General features: G+C 42.8%; 1 protein-coding gene across 3 annotated transcripts in view; it reads left to right on the top strand.

The window, feature by feature from the left end:
* The window catches only part of RC3H1 (ring finger and CCCH-type domains 1), a 139,383-nt gene that overhangs the window by 61,457 nt on the left and 56,740 nt on the right, over positions 1–21,186 (top strand). For all 3 annotated transcript variants that reach the window (XM_066623162.1, XM_066623164.1, XM_066623163.1), the window contains exons 7-14: positions 302–434; positions 5,463–5,581; positions 9,729–9,841; positions 10,441–10,722; positions 12,010–12,227; positions 16,735–17,123; positions 18,485–18,643; positions 20,739–20,891. In XM_066623162.1, coding sequence (XP_066479259.1) covers positions 302–434; positions 5,463–5,581; positions 9,729–9,841; positions 10,441–10,722; positions 12,010–12,227; positions 16,735–17,123; positions 18,485–18,643; positions 20,739–20,891 — 1,566 coding nt within the window. The remainder of the gene's footprint in view (positions 1–301; positions 435–5,462; positions 5,582–9,728; positions 9,842–10,440; positions 10,723–12,009; positions 12,228–16,734; positions 17,124–18,484; positions 18,644–20,738; positions 20,892–21,186) is intronic.

The following is a 21,186-nucleotide window of genomic DNA, read 5'->3' as shown; positions in this document are numbered from 1 at the left end:
TTGGTTCCACAGAGTCTTGATCTAATCTGTTTTGGAATATGCAATTAATGAATATCCAAACTATATTACTGCAAAGGGGTCTAAGGTGTGATTTACAGTTTAGGAATGGGGAATAATCATGAATGCTTGAGTAAAGGGTATTCCATGTATTAGGAAGGGAAAATGGTTTCGTATCAAAATACTCATCTTGAGAACAATTCAAACAAGACAATTGCAAATGTACCTTTGGATATGACCCATTTATGGTTGCCTCCAGCAGCAAAGAGACCAGTTCTAATTTTTTAAATATTTTTTTCCTAAGTTGCAGACTCCAGCCTCTTTTGCACAGAGTGTTCAGGAGCTAACCATTGCTCTCCAACGGACTGGTGATCCAGCCAATCTGAACCGGCTTCGGCCCCATCTTGAACTTTTAGCAAATATTGATCCCAGTCCAGGTAATTATATAGACAAATGCTTATATCAGTGCTTGTTTTATCAGTTTGTGTTTATTTTTTGATCAAGTTTAGAAGCATCATTTCACAGAGAGGCCTCTCTAGTAACAGTTATGTTTCCTCTTGTGATTCTCTAGGGCATTCTCTAGATTCTCTAGGTGGTTCTCTAGGGCAGTTCTCAGAAGCAGAAAGATTTTTGTTTGTTGGGATTGAGGAATAATCATTAAGGAGAGAAACTGAGAATAGATGTGTTCATAAAACAAGGTGTATTTAGGGAGAATTATCAATTGGAACCAACAAAAATGATCCAAGATCACCTATTAAGAATTCCGTTTGTGTAGACAAAAATGTACCTTCATGTCCCAGCAAATTTTGGAACACCAGTCTTTCTCAAAAGAAGAACAATTTTATAGACAAGGCTATAAATTTTATAGACAAGGATTTGCTCATCCATTTGTTAGAGGACAATATTATGTTTTCCTTATATTTCTGAAATTTATTAGATTTAGGCAGCATAATGGCTCAAACAGCAAACTTTAGGTTGTAATACTATACATGCTCACCTAGGACTAAGTCCTATTGAACTTAATAGATGTTATTTCTAATAAGATATATAAAGGATTGCACTGTGTTGGGGACAGGGTGCTTACCAGGACACTGGTTGGAAGTGTGTCCTGATGCCTTTCTAGGGTCTCTTCATGACTTCAGAAGGTTGTAGGAAGGGGGTTAAAGCTGTACCCAGTTTCTCCTCCATAGTGCTAGCCCTTTCTGTGTCCCTGAGCTCCTGGGAGAGCTTCCCAGCAGGGAGCAGCCTGCCTGAAAACCTTCTGTAGTCACCAGCCTAATCATAGAAGCAGGCCACTCTCTGCACATGCTCCCCTTGTCCTCCATATCCCTCCCAACTCCAGAATACCCAGTTGTAGCTTCTACACCTCCTTGCTGATGGAGACTTTTGCTGGTGTGGTTAGAAGCCAGGCATTTGGCTCTACTCAGTGCAGCCTCTGTTGCTTTAGGTGACACTGGAGCTGAGCCATGCATTGCTAGACTGGAAGCAGGGGCAAGCCATCCCTGCTCAGCGGTGAGTCTGTCCCTGGAGTCACTGTTAATCACTGCTAAGACAGAGAAAACAGTGTTTGAAACATGTTGGGATTTAAGATGCTTTTTTGTTTACACAGCTGGTATCACTTTTTTTCAAAACTGCGTCTTAGAAATTTTTTCAAATCAAGTGAGCATCTTTCTTTCCTGAACGTGAAGATTGTCTTCTGAGAGGTGTAACTATGTACTACAATAGTTCAGTAGTGATGAGTACTGAAACGGAATTTTCAGAAGCCTAGACTTTTCTCTTGGCTCTCTGCTGTTCAAATATCATAGCTATTCTGAGCAGAAAGATTTGATCATTGCCATTGTTCATAATGAAACTAGATAGACAGCAAATAATGGTCTAGTTTCCATCTCTTTGTCGCCTTCTAACTTTTGGGAGAGGCAGACCTGGGAGGTGGAAGACACAAAATACATTAATCTCTGGTACTGTATTAAATTATTGAACAGTTCAGTTCTCTATACATGATTTGCCACCCTGGAGTTGTCATCCACTTCTGGTGCCAGCTGCTATGTGTTCCTATGAAGTGGTGTGTGTACATATGCACATATATACACACATACATACATATTCACTAAAATCTAAACATGTAACAACAGATTATTGTGGCACCTTAAAAGACAGCTTAATAAATAATAAATGCCACATTTATTGTGGCATAAACTTTTATGGATTGGGACCATGTTGCCAAGTGCATTTAGGAAATTGCTGAACATCTGCTTGCATGTAGGAGAACCCAGACACTGATATCTCCAGGAAGGGCAGAGAAATATTTCTATCTGAAACTTTGGAGAGCTGCTACCAGTTAATGACAGCTGAATTAGATGGATCAGTGGTCTAATTCACAGTAATGTGTCTTCCTAAGTGGCCATCTAGGTGGGTTAGGTACATATACTCGCAAGTGAAGTCAAAGCACTTTCTTTAGGTTTACATTATTGATCATGTCTGTTGATCACCACTAGTCAGAAGTAGATCATACCTATATTGACTGGGTTTTATAATTATTTGTATTCTCCATAGTACTGTGATGTACAGGGTGTTCCCTCTATCTGTGGATCCCATATCCATGGTTTCACTTAATTGCAGACTGGATCTGCATCCCCTCTGGAGTCAAAGGGAGCCCAGCTCACCTCCAGAGGGTTTTCTGAGCCCCATGCATGCCTGCCTGCAGCCTCTGTCGGGCTCAGAATGACTGTAACTATTTTCTAAAACACAACTTCCTGTTTTTTTTACCAAAACCCAGACTTTTAATGCCTTATCCACATTCAGTTTTCATGAAAAGGCATGTTGCTTTTTTTTATAGTTACAATCATTCTGAGCCTGGCAGAGGCTGCTGGCGGACACTCGTGGCCTCTGTGGGGCTCAGAATACCCTCTGGAGGTGAGGGGAGGCCTCCAGAAGGTGGGGAGGGTATCCTCTTGTATCTGCGGATTCAGGTATGTCTGTACTTTCTGTTCTCTTGTACTGCTTGATCATTTGGCCTTTCTTTGTTGTTTGAAAAGATACTGTTTCGTTCTCAAGGAGTTGAATCCAAAGAACCAGGTGACTAGTTGTGCACAATCAAGGAAGATTTGTATTTCTTGAACAGCTCCCAATCACCACACACCACATGACTAATCCCTTTTGAAGCTGAGGAAAGTTTCTCTTTCTGTTGATGTGAAATGGGAATCTGTTGTTCAAATAGAAATCAAGGATTCTACTGGGCATGCCCAGGCTCTTAGATATGCCTAACTAGCTCTTAAATAGTGCAGCACGCGCACGCGCGCGCGCACACACACACACGCTGAAGACACCTGCCTATAAGTCGATCTCACAGATAAGCTGAGGGCAGGTTTTGAGCCCCAAATCATGGCATTTTCTATGACCCTTGGATAAGTCGGGGGTTAAACTTAGGGGGGGTCTGACTATAATTTTGTCTTTTACCTGAAGCTAGATCCTGAAAAATAACCTTCCAGTAATTGTTACCTAAAAACTTTGCAGTTTCTAATTTATTAAAAATACAATAAAAGATCATAAGATACATTTTTGACATTAACTTTTAAAATTCTGGTCTTCACAACCTTTGTGTAAACACTGTCAGAGTAAGTGCCTGTAAACCACATACCAGTAGAACCATTAATCAAATCCTTCTTGAAGGTGCCTGGTGTGTGAAACCAGAGGCTCTACATATAACATGCAACATAAAACATGTAATTGGGAGTGTGCAGTTCAGTTCATAGCAGGGAGATGAGCAACAACGACTGAGCTGTGCACAGTTGCAACCCTCTTTACTCAGAAGCATACCCAGTGCTTTCCATGGGTGCTACTCTTAAGTAACGGTGCATTGTAGCCTGGAACTTTGTTTCAGATGGAAATGAGGATCATATCCTGGGGTTTTAAAAACCAGACCCCTAAACTTGGGGGGGGGGGGGAGAATGCAAATTACTTGCCAGGAATGTTCAGAGGCAGCAGCAAAAGAAGAAAAGGAGGCATTTCCCTTCTCCAAACTGGGAGGGAGAGAAAGGGGCTTCTGGGAATTGTGGGGAGGCTTTGTGGGAATATGTGCTGCATTCCATAGCAGCAGCCCCTTAGAGACTACAATTCCCAGAAGTGCCTTCACTTTTCTTCTTGTCTGGAGAAGAGGCTAAAATGGCTGCCTCTGAATCCCGTAATTACTGGTAAAAATTCTCCTTTTTCTCCACCTGCTTCCTGCTTCTCAGCCCATTTCCACGTGCCCCCCTTCACCAGACAGCTGCTGAGCTTCCCAGAAGCTCCCAGAGGCCCCGCCCCACCCACTGCATTGACCCAGATATAAGTCGACCCAGGATCTCAGGCATAAATTTTTTTCAACCTATAGGTGATTATATGCGTTGCGTCTGCAAGCCCATGCCCACCCAATTACGTGACCACTTAATGCATCTTAGTGAGCACTCATAAACATATCTTGGAGTTAGTTGGAAATGATTCAGTTTCTTTTGTTCAAGGTCAGGAAGAAATTGGATTGTTTTCCAAATTGATTCAAAGTTTGGAAAATAATCCTTTCACCCAGCCCGCTTCTTACCAGTCTGGGAGAAAGTGTGGTAGCATGCAGGGAGTGGGGGAGAGTTTTCCCCCACCCACCTTTCCAGTGCACTTAGAAGTGAAAAAGCTTGCCTCTCATTTGAGGCAGATTTCTTTTGAACCTCCAAAGATCTTTGAGCCCAAGCATATAGACGTTTTCTGGCATATCTGTTGAATAACAAATGTGACTCTGACTCAGAAAAAGCTTATTTCATCATGAAGTTGTTCATTTTTAAAGTACCCTGAGACTTGGTGTGTGCTACAGTGGACTAATGTGGAGGCTAGTTTTGAATGTGTTGCAGTCCTGCAGGTTTTACTGCTGTGGGAAAAGACTTCTAAGGGACTATTTACACCGTGAATTATTTATAACCACCCTCTTTGCCTACTAACCATGGAGGCGAGAGGTGTTGGTGTTTTGCTTTGAAATGAAGGGGAGGAAGTGTCCAGAGGTTCATCCTGTCTTGCTATATGCTGTCCACCACTTCTTTACAATGAGGTCTTATGCCTACACCTGTTTATTGATGCTGCAAGTGCTTAGTGCTCCTGGACACTATATTGCCCCTGCTACTTTCCCCAGTTGCCTTCACTTGTCTCTTGACTTCTCCCCCATCACAGAATTTTTCTGGAGTACCTCTTGTTGAGTGCAATTTGGTTATCTCTATTCCTTACCCACAAGCGGAGGGCATTCACTGCAGCTGTTCCCTGAATTTGGCAAATCATGCTTTCTGTTCTTTACTCTTACATATAATTTTCTTGTTTTGTAGAACTGACTTTTACATTTTGCACATTTTTAAATTGTTGATGCCAGTTATGATTTGTGAGTTTTTTTTTTATACAGGCTTTTTCATTTGAGATAGAAATTCAACTGTTCTCTTTCATTTTGCATACTGTAGATGCTCCACCACCCACTTGGGAACAGCTTGAGAATGGATTGGTTGCTGTGCGGACTGTGGTACATGGCCTGGTTGATTATATTCAGAATCACAGCAAGAAAGGAGCAGATCAGCAGCAGGTATAGTCTGTGCAAGGCTTCTAATGGTGGGAAGGCACATTTTGTTATAGTTAGCCTTCTCAAATGTAAAAAACAATCAGTGTGTATATAGGAGGAAACAAAGTTGAAACAGCTGTCACAGCTCACTCTTATTCCAAGAGCAGTTTGGAGCAACAGGGATTCCTTAGGCAAGGTCTCTAGACAAGCCAAACGGCTGGTAAAGACTAGGTCTGGTCCCTTCCCAACCATTGCCCAGCAAAATTAATGAATGCAGAGGGACATACTGCATGCACTATACACTTACTAGAAGGCAATATGATAGGGCCATTATTGCCTGTGGCACATGTTTGTCTCTTCTGTCCTATAGTCTTTGAGAGAAAAAGACTGCACTACCAAGTTTGACCAAAGATCATTCTGGGACAAAAAAAAATTATGTTGCAGAGATGATTATGATACTGCCTTCAAGTCTCTGGAAAGTTGTCCTGTGGCAACAGGAACAGAAAAGGAACTATCATTAAGGTTTTCAAAGTAAAATATTATTTGAGGGATATTTGAGTTTCATCTGTAAATGAGGTAGTAGGTTCAAAAAACCATGCTAGTTCCAGGTAACATGCCCACGTCAGCACAGTTACAAACAATGTTGTTTACAAAGTGTTTTGAAATTGGTCAGCAGATTTCTGAAGCCCTTCTTTCCAAGAACCAAGTTACAAAACCTCCCTTACCACTCTGAACAATTGCATCGGTACAGCGCAGACATATTGGTGGTGGAAAAATGAGATGTGTTTTGCTGCTATTACTGCCACAGAGAGCTCTAAAATGACCTCTGACTTGTGTTCATTTGGACTCATTGCTGGTTTTCTTCCAGCTTTGTTATAGCTGTTGTTCCATCTGTTTCACCACCCCCAGCTCTTGTAAATTATGGAGCTTTATGGGCACAACTAGATGAGATAGTGTTTGGGAATGATCATGTCAGCTACCTGGGTCAATTCCACATTCTGAAGATGAATAAGTCTTCAATGGAGCCACCAACCTTGAAATGCCAAGAGGCATTTCAAAAGCACCATGTGATAGCATGTGATAGAAAATGGGAATGTGCTGCTCAAAGGCAAAAGAACCACTAGGCCTATCCATATCCTTTGATATAGGCCATTTGATCTTGAGGATCCAGTCAGTGCTCTTAAGTACTCTTGGAAGTGTTGGAAGACTGGTGGATTTTATACATATTTTTTGTTTTGTCCTCAGGCAATAAGAAAATGCAATAAATACACCTTTTTCTAAAGGATTTTGTAGATAACACTGGTCTACAAAATGAAACAAAATTTTTGGCACACAAGAAAAACTGATTCTAGCAGTACAGTACTTTTTATACTGAATTCAAGTAACAAATATGTGACTAGTTTTTCTGTATCCTGCAGGGATTTTTAGTGACACATGGGTTAAATCTGAAAAAAAAATTGTAGATTTGTGTAAATATATAGTGTTCATATTACTGAAAAAGTCACAGTTGATGATTTTCTTCTGCATTTATTTATTTGAAGAATTTACACCCCGCCTTTCTCCCACACTCAAGGGCACTCAAGGCCTCTTACAGAATAAAAACCAATACAAATTAAATTTGCAATATAAAAAATGTGAACTCAATCCTAATCTGCGCCAGTACAGCCAGACCACATGGCCTGTGCTGTACCCAGTGCAGGTTGGGAGACAGCTGAAGATCACCTCAGGATAAGGGGATATTTTTCCTCTTACCCTGTGTAAGAGGGTACCCTGTGCAAGCTGAACCGCAGCTTGCCCTATGGGGGCTACTTCGATCTGTGCCTGTTATTTAAATCTGAGCGGGCCAGGTAAGGCTGCCTGGCCTGAGAGTGAGGATTAGGATATGGCATGTGCTTCCACTGCTGATCACACACTCTAGTTTAGGCCTAGTAGCATGTAGAGCCTGAACCAAACTAACCAGTAACAGAGAAGTGGCTTGCAGTTCCTAGCTGCAAGGATGTGAGTAACAACAGTCAACTGAATTAACAACTCAATGGAAGGTGATAATGTAGCACCTAAGCAAGCAGATAGCAAGGCACCCATCAAGGAGGGAATGCAGGGTGGATATCCAGGGGGAGGGGAAAGCTGAGAGGGCTAATATCCAGCCCCACTTCGAGAAGATTCTGTCCCCAAGAGTTCTGAATGGGCAGTTTAAATGAGTACAGTCACCTCAGTCCTGTTAGCCTGAGAAGTATAAGAACAAAGCCCAAGGGGTGTGTCTTTGTCTGTCTGGTGGAAAAGCTTGTGGGTGCAACATCCTGCAGGGAGAGCCTGGTCCACCAGGGCCATGAGGCCTCATAGGTAAAGGAGCTGAAAGATCTACTAAAGAAAGCTAACCCAGGTGAGAGTTAGGGAATAATAGAGATAGCCAGTTAGCTTTGTTATTTTAATGCTGATCTGTTTCCTAGAAGTTTTATGCCTCTAGCATTTGCTGCCTTTTGTAACTTTCTGTAACCCTATCTACTTAATAAAAATCCTTTTACTAAGTTGTTTCATTGTCTGTTGAGAACAAAGGTTCAGAATCCTGCCTAGCCTTTCAGCAAGCTACCAAATACTCATTGAAGACTAGTAACTTGAGGACTGAGGCTTTTATTAAAGAAAGTACTCAGTGCCTGCAAGGGATAGAATTAAGCCTAGAGGGTCTCGGTATCCCTGGACCGAGACACTGGCACGTACAGGATGGTGGCAGTACTACCAAACAGGGGTCCTTGAGGGCTCTAGGGTTTGAGAACCAAGAACTCTGAGCACCCCAAAACCCTGGGAATGTACGACACTCGGCCAGCTCAGGGATCAGATCTGTTCCTTATGCCTGTTGTTCTTTAGCGCAGGGATCTGTTTTTTAAACCAATGCTGTATCAGGATCCAGCTCTCTTTATGAGACTAAAAAAAATTTTTCACTTCACCAGCTGCTCAAGCCTTTGTTTTTATCCTTTTTACTATGATAGGCTGCTGCCTTCTGGAGTGTTTGAGCTCCATGTTAATCAGATCAGGACTATTCTGGTGGCCTTACATTCCACTTCGCCTGGTGTTTGATAACAGCAGAGGCATGTTTGCCTACTCATTAGTTAAATGCACACATGTGGCTCAGTTTTGCTTTCTGTAGGGTTCAATATACAGGTTGAACCTCATTATTCCAAGAACTCTTGTGGATGGCATAAAACACACTATAGCAAATCAATTTAAAAAGCAAAGTTTCTTTGCTCCAGTGATTGAAAAACAACCTTGCTGACCTTTGTGATGTAAGATAAGAGTCATTAAGAAGACAATCCATCAATCAGTCCTCCTCCAAGTGCTTCACTCAGCCCCTCCCTTCACCAATGCAAAGTGATCACCTTTCTTTCACATGCTCAGGAGGAAGGGAGGGTTGCCGGGAGAGAGAAGGATTGATGGATTGTCAGCCAGCTGCCCTCTCTCTCATTAAGGAGGCTATTTTTACTGTTCAGTTTTTTAAACTGATTTTAAAATGATGCATTCTTCCCCTTCTCCAGGGATCAGCACATTCCTTCTCATTTGCAGTGGCCATTCCTGTTGAGTCAAATTGTGTATAAAAAATCCATGTATAAATAGTCTGGACCTGTATTTTCCTTGTCAACTTGAAGGGGTGACTTCCTTTCTGAGAGATTTTTGAGCCCTGTGTTCATCGAATCAGGACATTGCATGCTCCTCTACTTGCCTTTTGAAGCAGACTTAGGCACCGTCACCTACTAATAAGTAAACACACACATGCTATTCCATTTTGGTTTCTGTAACCAATTGTTACAAAATTGTGACAAATCTTTCAATCTATTATTAAAAAATGTTCACAGGAAAATCTGGGTGATTATATATTTGAATTCAGCATGAAAAGTTAGGTTAGAAACACCTTCTTTGTTCCATGTGCCAAAAATTGTGTTTGACTGGTGTTACAGGCTCCCCCTAACCGTACTTTAATGTGATTTAAAAGGAAAATAAAAACTGTAAATCCTTTGTACATGCAAAAGAGTTTTCAAACAGAGCTTTCTTTCAGTAAATCTCCCATCCCGCCTAAATTATTTTTACTCTTGATTTATTTTGAAGCATTATTTTCAGAATACTGTTGGACTTTGTCAAAATATAGTGTTGGGTTCCTTACCTTTTTCACTTCTTAATTCAGCCTCCTCAGCACAGCAAGTACAAGACATATATGTGCCGAGACATGAAGCAAAGAGGAGGGTGCCCCCGTGGGGCCAGCTGCACCTTTGCACATTCACAGGAAGAACTAGAAAAGTAAGATATCATGTTAAAATTATTGAAGTGCTCAAAAATTGTAGGTTGGTATATTAAGAAAAAAAAATAAAAATCGCAAGCTGATTCTATATAGCGTCTGAAAATGTTTCAAGCCTGTTTTGTACTAGCTTTTGTTTATTTATATTTGCATTCTGCCCCTGGGCCAATAGTGCCTAAGATGACAACTAGCTGCTATGTATAGTTAGTGCATATATATGTACGTGGATCTGGAGTTATGCCTTGATTTTCCCATCACATATGGCAGCAAGCGTTTGCACTGCAGGCTCTTACATAGGGCAGGTAGTAGGCTGAGTAGAAATGTTGGAGGTTGCATTTGAATAAGAGTTTGAATAAGACACCTTCAGGTTTTTTCCCAAGCACCAGTCACATTTTGAATTTTGTCATATAGAATCCATTGTACATTTGCTTTCTTGCACCAAGAAGCTTTGGAATATCAAATATGAGTGATTAGTGAAGTTATCACACCTGAATTAAAGTGTGCTATGTAGCATCTGTCTGTTACAAACAGAAATATTACCACTAAAACCCAAACAGTTCTGATACTTGTATAATTTGTTATGATTCCTTTTTTTCTGAAGGTTTCGTAAGATGAATAAACGTCTGGTTCCTCGAAGACCCCTGAGTGCCTCCTTAGGCCAACTAAATGAAGTGGGCCTGTCATCAGCAGCTATTCTCTCAGATGATGGGACTGTGGATTTGCCGAACAGAAAACCCTCTGCCTTGCCGAATGGGATTGTTTCAGCAGGCAGTGCGGTAACGCAACTCATCTCTCGTGGAACTGATTCCAGTTATGATTCAGCCCTGAAGCCTGGCAAAATTGACCATCTTAGCAGCAGTGCCCCTGGGTCACCACCTGACTTGTATGATTTCTTTCTTTCTGGTGTTATAAATGTAACAGGTGTAAAATCACCCATTCTTTCCTGATCCAAAGAAGGCAATCTGCATGTGAGTTCCATGCACATAAATTGAATGCAAATCCAGATGTTGTTTGACTGCAGAAGGCATGTATCTGCACTGGTAATGTTGATACTAATAATAATAAACCCCTTTTCAACAGGAGTAGTTCACAAAGCAGTTTACACAGATAGATTGTGTATAGTGGAATGTGCCACGTTTAAATGTGCATCCACATGTGCATTGTCAAAATTAATAGATCAACCTTGTAATTAGAGTTTAAAATCTTGCCCACTCACCCAGAAATATACCTCTCCTGCTTTACGGGGCTTACTAGCTGGGTTGGAGGAATATTTTTGTTCACTTTTTATTGGCATTAGCAGCAATCACAAAGGGGCCGTTAAAAAAAATTAACCTTTTTCATGATGGCAGTGGTGACCCCTTCAGCAGGTCTTGAGACCCTGATAGCATTCTCAGCAGCCAGCTGATTGCCATTTTTTTTCTTCTAGAATGCACCAAGAAATAGCCCTACATCATGCTGGAGAACCATTTCTGACTTCATTCTGAGAATGCTATTAGCATTTGACGTGTGGCAGAAATCTTCACCACCCACTTTTTAAAAAGAAAAAAGTCTTGGTGCCACTTGCCCATTTGGAAACTTCCAAGTTGCAAGTGGCAATTAGCTTAGTGCTTAAAGTCAAGACTGTGGTAGATTATTATTTTTTTCTGGGTGAGTGTTATTTCCACATGCAAATCACTTTCTTTGGACTATAACATAAAAAGTCAAGCCAGTTTCTGTCTCAGACTGAAATAGAATAATAATAACATGCATGTTGCACCCCAACAAGACTTAAAGCCATACTGAACTAAATAGGAAAAAATGGTTAGATTTTCTAGTGTAAACTGAGGGGCAGGAAGTCCTCCTTAGCTGCTGAAAATATCCTCTGCTTCCATTGTATTCACTGTATTTGGATACAGTACTTCAGTCCCAGCTTTTGAGGTAGTTGCTGCTTTATGTAAATAAAGCTGGACTATTACAGCCACCACAGCTTGACTTGGGATCTGTGCCGTATTTGCAGCAGAATCGTATTGGTGCTGTTGCTGTACATCTATTATGTGTTATTTAGTGGTGCAGAAATAGTGGGAAACGTCCACAGCCCACTTAGAAATACATGGAGATGGAAAGCAGCAGTGTTTAGCAAGATAGATTCCAGGTTTGTAACTGGTCTGACATGATGATTGGTCTCTCTTAGGCTGGAATCTGTTCCCAAGAGTTCTCTATCAGCCTTACCAGTGAACTCTCACCCGGTGGCCCCTCGGGGACCAGTAGACCTGCCTCCAATATCAGTTGGCAAGCAGCTCCAAATGGTACCACGAGGCTCCCAGTTGTATCCTGCTCAGCAAGCTGATGTGTTTTACCCAGATCCTCGAGGAGCAGCTCCACCTTTTGAACCCCCACCTTATCAACCAGGTAACAGTATCAGCTGGTTGTTGAGAAATTTGGGCTTGAGGTGAACATTCCCACCTTTGGGGAGGGTGAGTCTTAGAGAGAGGATGGGGTGCTAATAGTTAAATAGCTGTTTTGGCATTTCAGTATATCTGCTTTGACTCCCTTGCATTTTATGAAATATGTTGGAGTAAGAGGAGAAAATACTTGGATACTGTGTGAAAAGGAATTTCCTGCAGGGTGCTCCATTATATCCTTCTTGTCAAGTATCAGATTTCAAATAACCTGCTCCCACATTCAGCACACTATGCCCAAGCTGCCTTATAGCCCAATCCAAACCAGTCTGAGTGGGCCCAGGCCCTCTGAGCTGGCTCCTGCTGCAAATGTGCCATAAGGCCTGTTTGCACTGACTCAGGAGTCAGCAGGGGCAGTGCGGAGGCCCGTGCCAACTTGCCAGAGCCAGATCCAGCCCCTGAGCTGGCTAGACAGGTATGTTTGTGCCAGATTGAGCAGGGAGCAGTAGAGGGTTGCAGGAGAGTGTTCTGGGAGTGGGGAGTGTGCTTTTTGGGGCAGGGTAGGGTGGAAAGGGAAGCATATCAGGCCTGGGAGGAGGGCAGGATTGGTGGCAGCAGTGCACACTGGATCCTAATCCCCATGGCCCGGCCTGGCAGCCTTATACAGGATACTTAGGTTTGCACAAGCTAAATAACTAGCACAGATCCATGTAGTCCCATAGAATAGGCTAGGACTCAATTCAGGGTAAAGGGAAAAAATATCCCTTATCCCAAGGTGAACTGTAGCCTGTACTTAACCTGCATTTAATACGGTGTAGACCACTCAGCCTGGCTGTATCAGCGCAGGTTAGGATTGTACCCTTACAGGGCACAATCAAGAGCCAGCACAAGTCCTGAACATTCTGTAAAGAACTTTTGCAACAACTAGGGTATAGGACTGGCCAGTGCGTGGATGTGCACTGGCCTCGCAGAGGAGGCAAGTTTGTGCTGGCCCTGGCAGACTGGCACAAGAGGTGGGAGTGGGTGGTGGTAGGGAGGAATGGATGCAGGAAGGGGATGTTTCTGGCTGAGGGGAAGGTGACCCAGGGGGCAGATAGGGCCCAACCAGTGTTACTTGGGCGAAATCATGGACGCAGATCCAAGAAGCTCCTTAGGGCTGCCTGGGGTGTTTCTCATGATAAGGGGAAGGAAATCCCCTTATTTGGGGTTGTGCCCCAGCATGCACCAAACCCATGCTGGTCACATTACAGACTAGCCGGCCTACCTGTTCTACTGCAGGTTAGGATTGCATTCAGGTAGCCCAATCCTAACCTGCCCTGGATCCAAGGCAGGTTTGGGACTGAAAGCGACTCAGCTCAGGGCAAGGGGAATCACTTACCCAGGGTAAAGCACCAGCCACCCCAATGGGGCTACTTGGATCTGCACCACCTAAAGAGGTGGCACAGATCCGAGCAACCCGGAGCTGCCCCGTGCTTACCAGGAATGGTGATGGGATCTGGCATAAGTACCAGATCCTTGCTCTGCTCCACGTCCCTGCTACCCACAATCCCCCCACCTCGAAATGACTCCCTCCTGCCCTCCCACATACTGGCCTAGTTTGGCCGACGTAGGCTTACCTGTTGCCCCAGCTGAGTGGATCCCATGCTGTTCTCTCTGCTCTTAAGTCGGCGCAAAAGTGCTTGACAGCACTTTTGCAACAGTGGTGGGCCGGTGCAAGGGGCTTCCACTGTCCTATCTACTCCTCCTCAGAATTGCACCCTTAGGGCGCAATCCTATCCTGCGCTAGAACAGGCAAGCCAGGAGGCTTGTGCTGTGCTGTATCCAGCACAACATAGGGCACCACAGTGGCTTAGCCAAACATAAGGAAAAACCCTTACCCCCGGGAAAAGCACTGCAGCCCTTATGGGTCTCCTTGGACTTGCACCACCTCAAGAGGAGGCGCAAGTTCAAGAAGAGTGGAGTGGCTTGAAGGCGCTCCATGCTGCTCAGGGAGCAGAGTCAGGATGCAGCATAACTGCCGCGTCCAAGCCCCGCCTCCCACTCCCCACCTGCCTGCCCCAGGGACTGTCCTGCCCCGTCCTGGAACACGTCCCTCCCACCTCTTCCCCGCCCAGCCCAGGGTCTTGCGTTGGCCGAGTTTTGCCACCGCAAGGCTCGGTCCCTCTGTCGGCACAGAGGCTGGATTCAACCTCCATGGGCTGGTGGGCCTCCGTACGCTGGCCTAACCGACTCACGAGGACTTGCACTGGCCCAAGGGTGTCTCAGGATTGCACTCTTCGTGTCATAAATCTTTCTGTACTCGTCACATGCCAAGAATATATTTTCTCTGTCCCCTTCTTAATTTTGTGCTCGTGCATCCAATTGCTGTTCATGTTCTGTTCTAAATCGATCTAAATTATAGAAAAATGAGCTTCTGAGCTCAGAATTATGCTTATCATGACAGTGTGTACAAATTTGTCTCTCTTGTGGCAAGCTTTAGTATGAATCAGATGGATTTAGAATTTGAAACGGTTTGGCAAGGGAAAATGTTGCTACATGAGCAGCGTCATGCATGAATAGAGTTTGGGATTACATCCAGGTACTTCACAGAAGAATAAAGCCTAGAACCAACCATGATTAGAGAAAAGAGACCACAGTTTGATGATGGTAATCCTGGTTTCTTAAGCAAACCACAGTTAAGAGAAACCATCTGAACTGACCAGAGAAAGTGACTATTGGTGTTAAAAGACTGTACCTCCTGCTGAGTTTACACAAAGTGGACATACGCTAGGGCAGCGGTTCTCAAACTCGCTGGGAGTCCAAGAACTGCTTGTAAGTGGTTGTGGGGGTGGGAACTTGAAGGGGGATGTGCCCCAGTGGTGCTGCAGCAATCACAGCGCCTTGGGCACCCAAAGACTTGTTGGAGAGGGTGCGGGAGGCCCACAGCCCCCTCTGTGGTTCTCCCCCAAGCTTTGTTTCACTCTGATCTGAAGGTCGGAACGACTTTCAGTTTACTTCCAGTTTACCTCTAGTTGTTCCCACCTTCAGATTGGAGTGAAACAAAGCTTGGGGGAGACCAACAGAGGGGGCTGCGGACCTCCCAGACTCTTTCCAAGGCATGCAGGCTCCCTCAGATAAATTGGCAAGCCTCTAGGTGCCTGTGGCACCGCAATCGCCACGGTGCCGCCAGAGCACCCATTACTGGGTCACTCCCCTTAAGGGGAAATGACCCGTTTTTTGTTCCTATGGTGAGTCGCAACCCACCACTTTGAGTGCCACTGTGCTAGGACTTTGCTCCCATGTCTTAATATTTTTTGTGAAACTTATGGCTTGTTCACAAAAGATCCTGTGAATCAGCCCCCACTTGTGCAGAAGTCTTAGCAGTCTGTAACAGCTGTTCATCTAACAGTTGCTACAGCCATACAGCTGTCTTCCAACCCTTTCAGCAGCTTTGTCCACCATTGCTTGCCTGTGCCACCTTCCTTGGCATAACCAGGTTTTCCTTAAACAGCTGAGAGGAGGGAGCAAGAAATAGTTGCTTTTCTTTTTATTTGATTCTCTTACTCCACCTCTGCTGCTCAAATAAACCAGGCACATAGAAGGAACCTGAGTAGATAAACAATTGAGATACGGGTAACACTTTATAGAGTGTTCCAGTGGCACTCTTTAGCTGGTTGTAGCTGCTACAGTTAGCCAGAGACTTCTGTATATGCAAGGACTTGTCCCTGTTTGAATATAGACCAATACATTAAGTAGTTTCCAGAGACACATCCAACTCTTTTTGCTATGCCCCATTTTCATCAAGAACAATGATTTTCTGTACTTCCAGTGTGAAGTTTTTCCATCTGTTAATATGGTCATGGTTTATGAAAATGCCTCCATATTTCAAACATGTATAGCAGGGTGCCCAAACCCCGGCCCTGGGGCCACTTGCGGCCCTCGAGGCCTCTCAATGTGGCCCTCAGGGAGCTCCCAGTCTCCAATGAACCTCTGGCCCTCTGGTGATTTGTTGGTGCCCACACTGGCCCGATGCAACTGCTCTCAGTGTGAGGGCAACTGTTTGACCTCTCGATGAGCTGTGGGATGAGTTCCCTCCACTGCTTGCTGTTTCACATCTGTGATGCAGTAGCGGCAGCAAAGGAAAGGCCAGGCTTGCTTTGTGCAAGGCCTTTTATAGGCCTTGAGCTACCTTCATTCATTCATGTAAGTTCATCTTTAATATATTCATTTATGTAAACTTATGTAAATTTATTCAAGTTTAAAATGTAAATTAATTCTTTTTTCCCCTGCCCCCAACACAGTGTCAGAGAGACAATGTGGCCCTCCTGCCAAAAACTTTGGACACCCCTGATGTATAGTGAGAAGCAGATTTAAAGTGGCAATTTGCCTAAGGCAGGGGGTTGGACTAGGTGACCTATTAGGCCCTTTCAACTCTATGATTCTATGATTCTTTCAGATAACAGTTGGCTTAAATAACTGAAAGTATAAATTACATGAAAATGTTGCTGTTTCTCCAAAATTTTGTTTCATGTATTTAGGTGTATATTATCCTGCAGCTCAGTCTTCACAGTGTATGTCTCGATTTGTCCGACCCCCACCATCTGTTCCTGAATCCGGTCCTTATTTAGAACATTATTCACCATATCTCCAAGATCGCGTGGTAAATTCTCAGTACAGTGCACAGCCCCAGCAGTACCCTCCTATGGGACAGCCAGTGTACACTCCTCACTATGACAGCCGTCGTGTGTATCCCCCTGCCCAGCCATACCAGCGGGAAGAGATCATCCGAGGAAGCCCCGTGCCCATTGAAATTCCTCCACCAGCTGTATCGCCGTATGTACCCGAAACAAGAGACAGATATCCACAAATGGAAGGCTACTATCCAGTTGGTCCACATCTGAGTCAGATCAGACCTTCATACCATAGAGTATGTGTGCTATGTATTACTTCTTTTCTATCATTTTTGTTGCCTGACATTTCTAATGTGCAAAACACTGTATAATATTCTTTCATTAATCCTCTGAGGTCCCATTTTGTAGATAGGAGAAGCTTGCTTAGGGTCACTAAGCAAATATATGACCAAGCAGTGACCTCAGTGTAGAGCAGAACTTGTCTGTGTTCTGTTCCATAAGATCAAACATGTCTGAAGGTAACCCAAATTCTGCATCAAGAAAAACTAAATTTTGTAACCTGTATAATTTAAGCAAATTTTTACTTTCTCTTTCTGTACATTTTTGTTCCTTCTAGTCAAAGAGAAGGACAAGAGTAGTATAGGATACTGAAGCTTCGCCTTTAGTTGAGGGAAATCTAGAGGTGGAGTGCAACCACATCTTTCAGTATAAACAGCAGTACTGCACTACTATCAGGGGCCTAAAACATGCTGGTTTCCACTAGGTTTGGACTTACTCTAGAAACATATGATGGTCTTTAGGCAGGAAGAATAAAGTATGTCTCTCCTCCCCCCCCCCCCCCCGCTTTTGAGGTCTTGTGCTAGATTCCCACGTTGCATGTCCCAAGACCTCAAAAGTGTGTGTGTGGGGGGGGGGGAAGACATACTTTATTCTTCCTAAAACCAGCGTGTTTTAGGCCCATGCTAGTAGTGCAGTGTTCTCCACCACAAGTCTGCCAAACAGTACTGGGTGGTTCTATCTATTGTCCCGGAAATCTTGTTCAGCAGCTCCCCTGGCCTCAGTAACAATTGCTCATACATTTTGAAGTGTTACTTTTGCAACCATAAGAGCTTAAAAGGTGCATTTTTAAAGCGGTAGCTGAATTCTGCACCCAATATAGTAGCCTTAATCTAGGTCCAAATAGGGTATTGGGCCAAACGGAACAGTGTTGTTCTCTTCAGGTAGGACATTGAAATTCCGTTTTGCAATATGTAGATTGCAAGTATTAAGGTAAAAGTATAACCTGCTGTTTCTGGAGGGCTCAAACTTTCCTTTAATTCAATAGATTAAAATGCCGTGTTTTTTTTAACTAATGTGAAATTTATATGGTTTTCTTTTGGTATTTTTATTGTTACAAAGAATTCAGGTATAAAATCAAATACCATAGTTGGCATTGAGTGGAATATGTTTAACTATAAAGGTCTCTGGTTCCCAAATAAACCCAGTTAGAAAAATAACTCCCCCAAAATACAATTCTTGTTCTTGTTCAGCCATGTATTGGTCTAGCCAATTAGCTAGGCTGCCCCATTGTAGATTGAGGATTGGAGCCTTAGATTCAGTTGCTGTAAGGTGAAGAATTTTCTTTAATTTGTTCTATAAATGACTCTGTAAATTTCAGGAGCCTTACAGTCGGCCTCCTCCACAGCCTCATCCCAGTCTGGATGAGTTGCACCGAAGACGAAAGGAGATCATGGCTCAACTGGAGGAGAGGAAGGTGATCTCTCCCCCTCCTTTTGCACCATCACCAACTCTGCCACCTTCTTTTCATACTGATGAGGTGAATATAGTTTTAAATAAAGTTGTTCAATTATTTTTCTGTCAGTAAGATATTTGCCCAACTTCACAGTTAAGATATTTTTTATTTAGGCAGGCATTTAACATGCCAGTTGGATGAGAACTGTTTATATTTGCTTCTGAGTTGTTTTCATTGCTATGCTTTATTTTTGTGTGTGTGTGTTTTTTTACTATTGTTTTATTGTTCTTTGTTCTAAGCTGCCTTGGGCCTTATTTTAATAACTGAAAGGCAGGATATGTCAGGATATAAACGTTATAAAATAAAATCATAGTAATGTTTTATACTCAGGTATGTTTCATTAGCAGACATGTTTGTTTTGTATTTCACCAATAATCACTTGTTTGATGGGTCATTAGTCCTTACAACTTCAGCTCAGAGGCTCTGTAGGTGTTGCAAACAGTAATGGGACAGTTGCCATGCATTCCTCATTGCACTCAGAAATAATCTGTTCAGATCCTATTAATCTTGATGAGCCAATGGCTAAATGTAATAGGCTTCAGTTGCCTGGAGGAAGTAAGACCCAAAGTGCATAATGCAAAATATGTGTCTTCCAGGCAATCAAAGGCCTTCTCCAAAAACGACATATAATCCTTGTTTTACAAATATACTAAGACTTTTCATGGCTGGATGAGTTAAAAACATAATTTGAAATGTTTCTCGAGTCTTTAAGCCACGGATTAAAGTACATTATGGGATCTAGTCCCAATGTTTCACTTCCTCAGCTGAAAGCAAAACATTGGGACTATATCCTACAATGTACTTAAATCCGTGGCTTAAAGATGTGAGAAACATTTCAAATTATGTTTTGAATCCTTGTTTTCATTGTGATCAAACTACATCCAGTGTTGTCCACGTTCAGTTAAGAACACAGTTCAGCTTTAAAAATAAAAGCAGGTAGGGGTGGTGGTGGTTCTTACCTTGCTGGCTTTCTCCTCCTCTTCACAAGGCAGCTGCTTCTTTGTGAGGGACAGTTCTGCTTTAAAAATTATTGCCAGGCAGAAGTGGCTGGTTACAAGTGACATAATTTAAGACATTTTAGATTTAGACTGGGAGACACTCATTTAATCTAGAGATGTTGGAGTAATGAGTTTTGGCATCCAGGAGGGTTATGTTCTGTGAACCTCTGTGGATGCTGATTTCCACATTAAACAAAAACAATTTAAAAACCCTTTAGGCAACAATTTAAAAATAACCTGCTTACCATGGTGACAGGGCAGGCAGGCTTAGAACAGCTTCCTTTCAGCTGGGAGGCAGACCCCTCCCTTCCCCCTGGGGCAGTGAAAGAATGCAAAGTGATAATCACTTTCAAATTGTCTTGCATTCCTTCGAAAGTGTGTTCCAGGGGGAATGGAGGTGTCTGCCTCCCAGCTGAAATGAAACTGTTCTAAGTCAGAGAGAGGGGGAGAGAGAAAGAGATTGCCTGGCTGCCACATTACCATGGTATTTTAAGCCATTATCAATTACCTAGAGAGACATTTATCTTTTAATTTAAAGGACCAACCTCATTCCTATTGAGATAAAACCACAGGTGAAAAATCCACTAATAATTAGGTTGTACTTGTATCTGTATTAATAGCCATACCTAATGTCTCCATTAACTACTGGAAAAATATTAGATCTGTTGGTACAGCTATTTGCATGTTATGCAAATGTATTTGAGTGATATTACTTATAGCCAGATTGGAACATCATTTTGAGATACTGTTAAGCGCTTTTCAAGCTATCCAGTTTGTCTCAAATGCCATTTCAGAACCAATTCATACATTTGATAAAGGCACAGGGTACAATTCTTGTAGGTGTGGTGACACCATTTCAAAATATGCATGACGGCCTGTTTGTTTGAATCCATCCCCATGTTGAAATATATCTGTATGCATGCTGGCATATCTGGAAAATATTTAAAACTGTCTGAGCAGCAATTCAAATACAAAACATTTTTAGTTTCTTTGATGCATCTGGCAGGGTTTACATTTTTTCTTTTTTTCTATTCATCTTAGTGCTTTCTGTGTACTGTAATTAGATGCTAGGATATGCTTCCTTTTCTTCATTTACTCACATAGGCTTTGTTTTTGTGCAGTACATGGATGAAGATCTCAAGGTAGCAGGCAAATACAAAGGAAATGACTACAGCCAATACTCTCCCTGGTCCTGTGACACCATTGGCTCCTATATTGGAACCAAAGATGCAAAACCCAAAGACATTGTGGCAGCAGGGACTGTGGAGATGGTGGTAAGCTTAAAAGCAAGACCAAACAGTGCTAAAGACAGTGGCTTGTTAGTTCTGTAAATCTCCAGAAGGACAGTGGCTTTAGCATACTGAGAATCCCTGTTCCTGACATAGCAACTTTTGATAAGAGGCTTAAGGATTACTGCTGGCATTGTAGCACACTTGAGGTGTCCTTTGTTTCCTAATTATCAGGCACTTCATCCACAGAAGGACATGTTACAGGGAAGGAAGCTTTAGATTAGCTATGGTTTTGCATCATGTCTAAGTTAAAAGTTTATTTTTGATTGCAAACCAGAAT

The sequence above is a fragment of the Tiliqua scincoides genome, chromosome 4, assembly GCF_035046505.1.
Source record: "Tiliqua scincoides isolate rTilSci1 chromosome 4, rTilSci1.hap2, whole genome shotgun sequence".
NCBI lineage: Eukaryota > Metazoa > Chordata > Lepidosauria > Squamata > Scincidae > Tiliqua > Tiliqua scincoides.
This window is presented reverse-complemented; position numbering and strand designations above follow the sequence as displayed.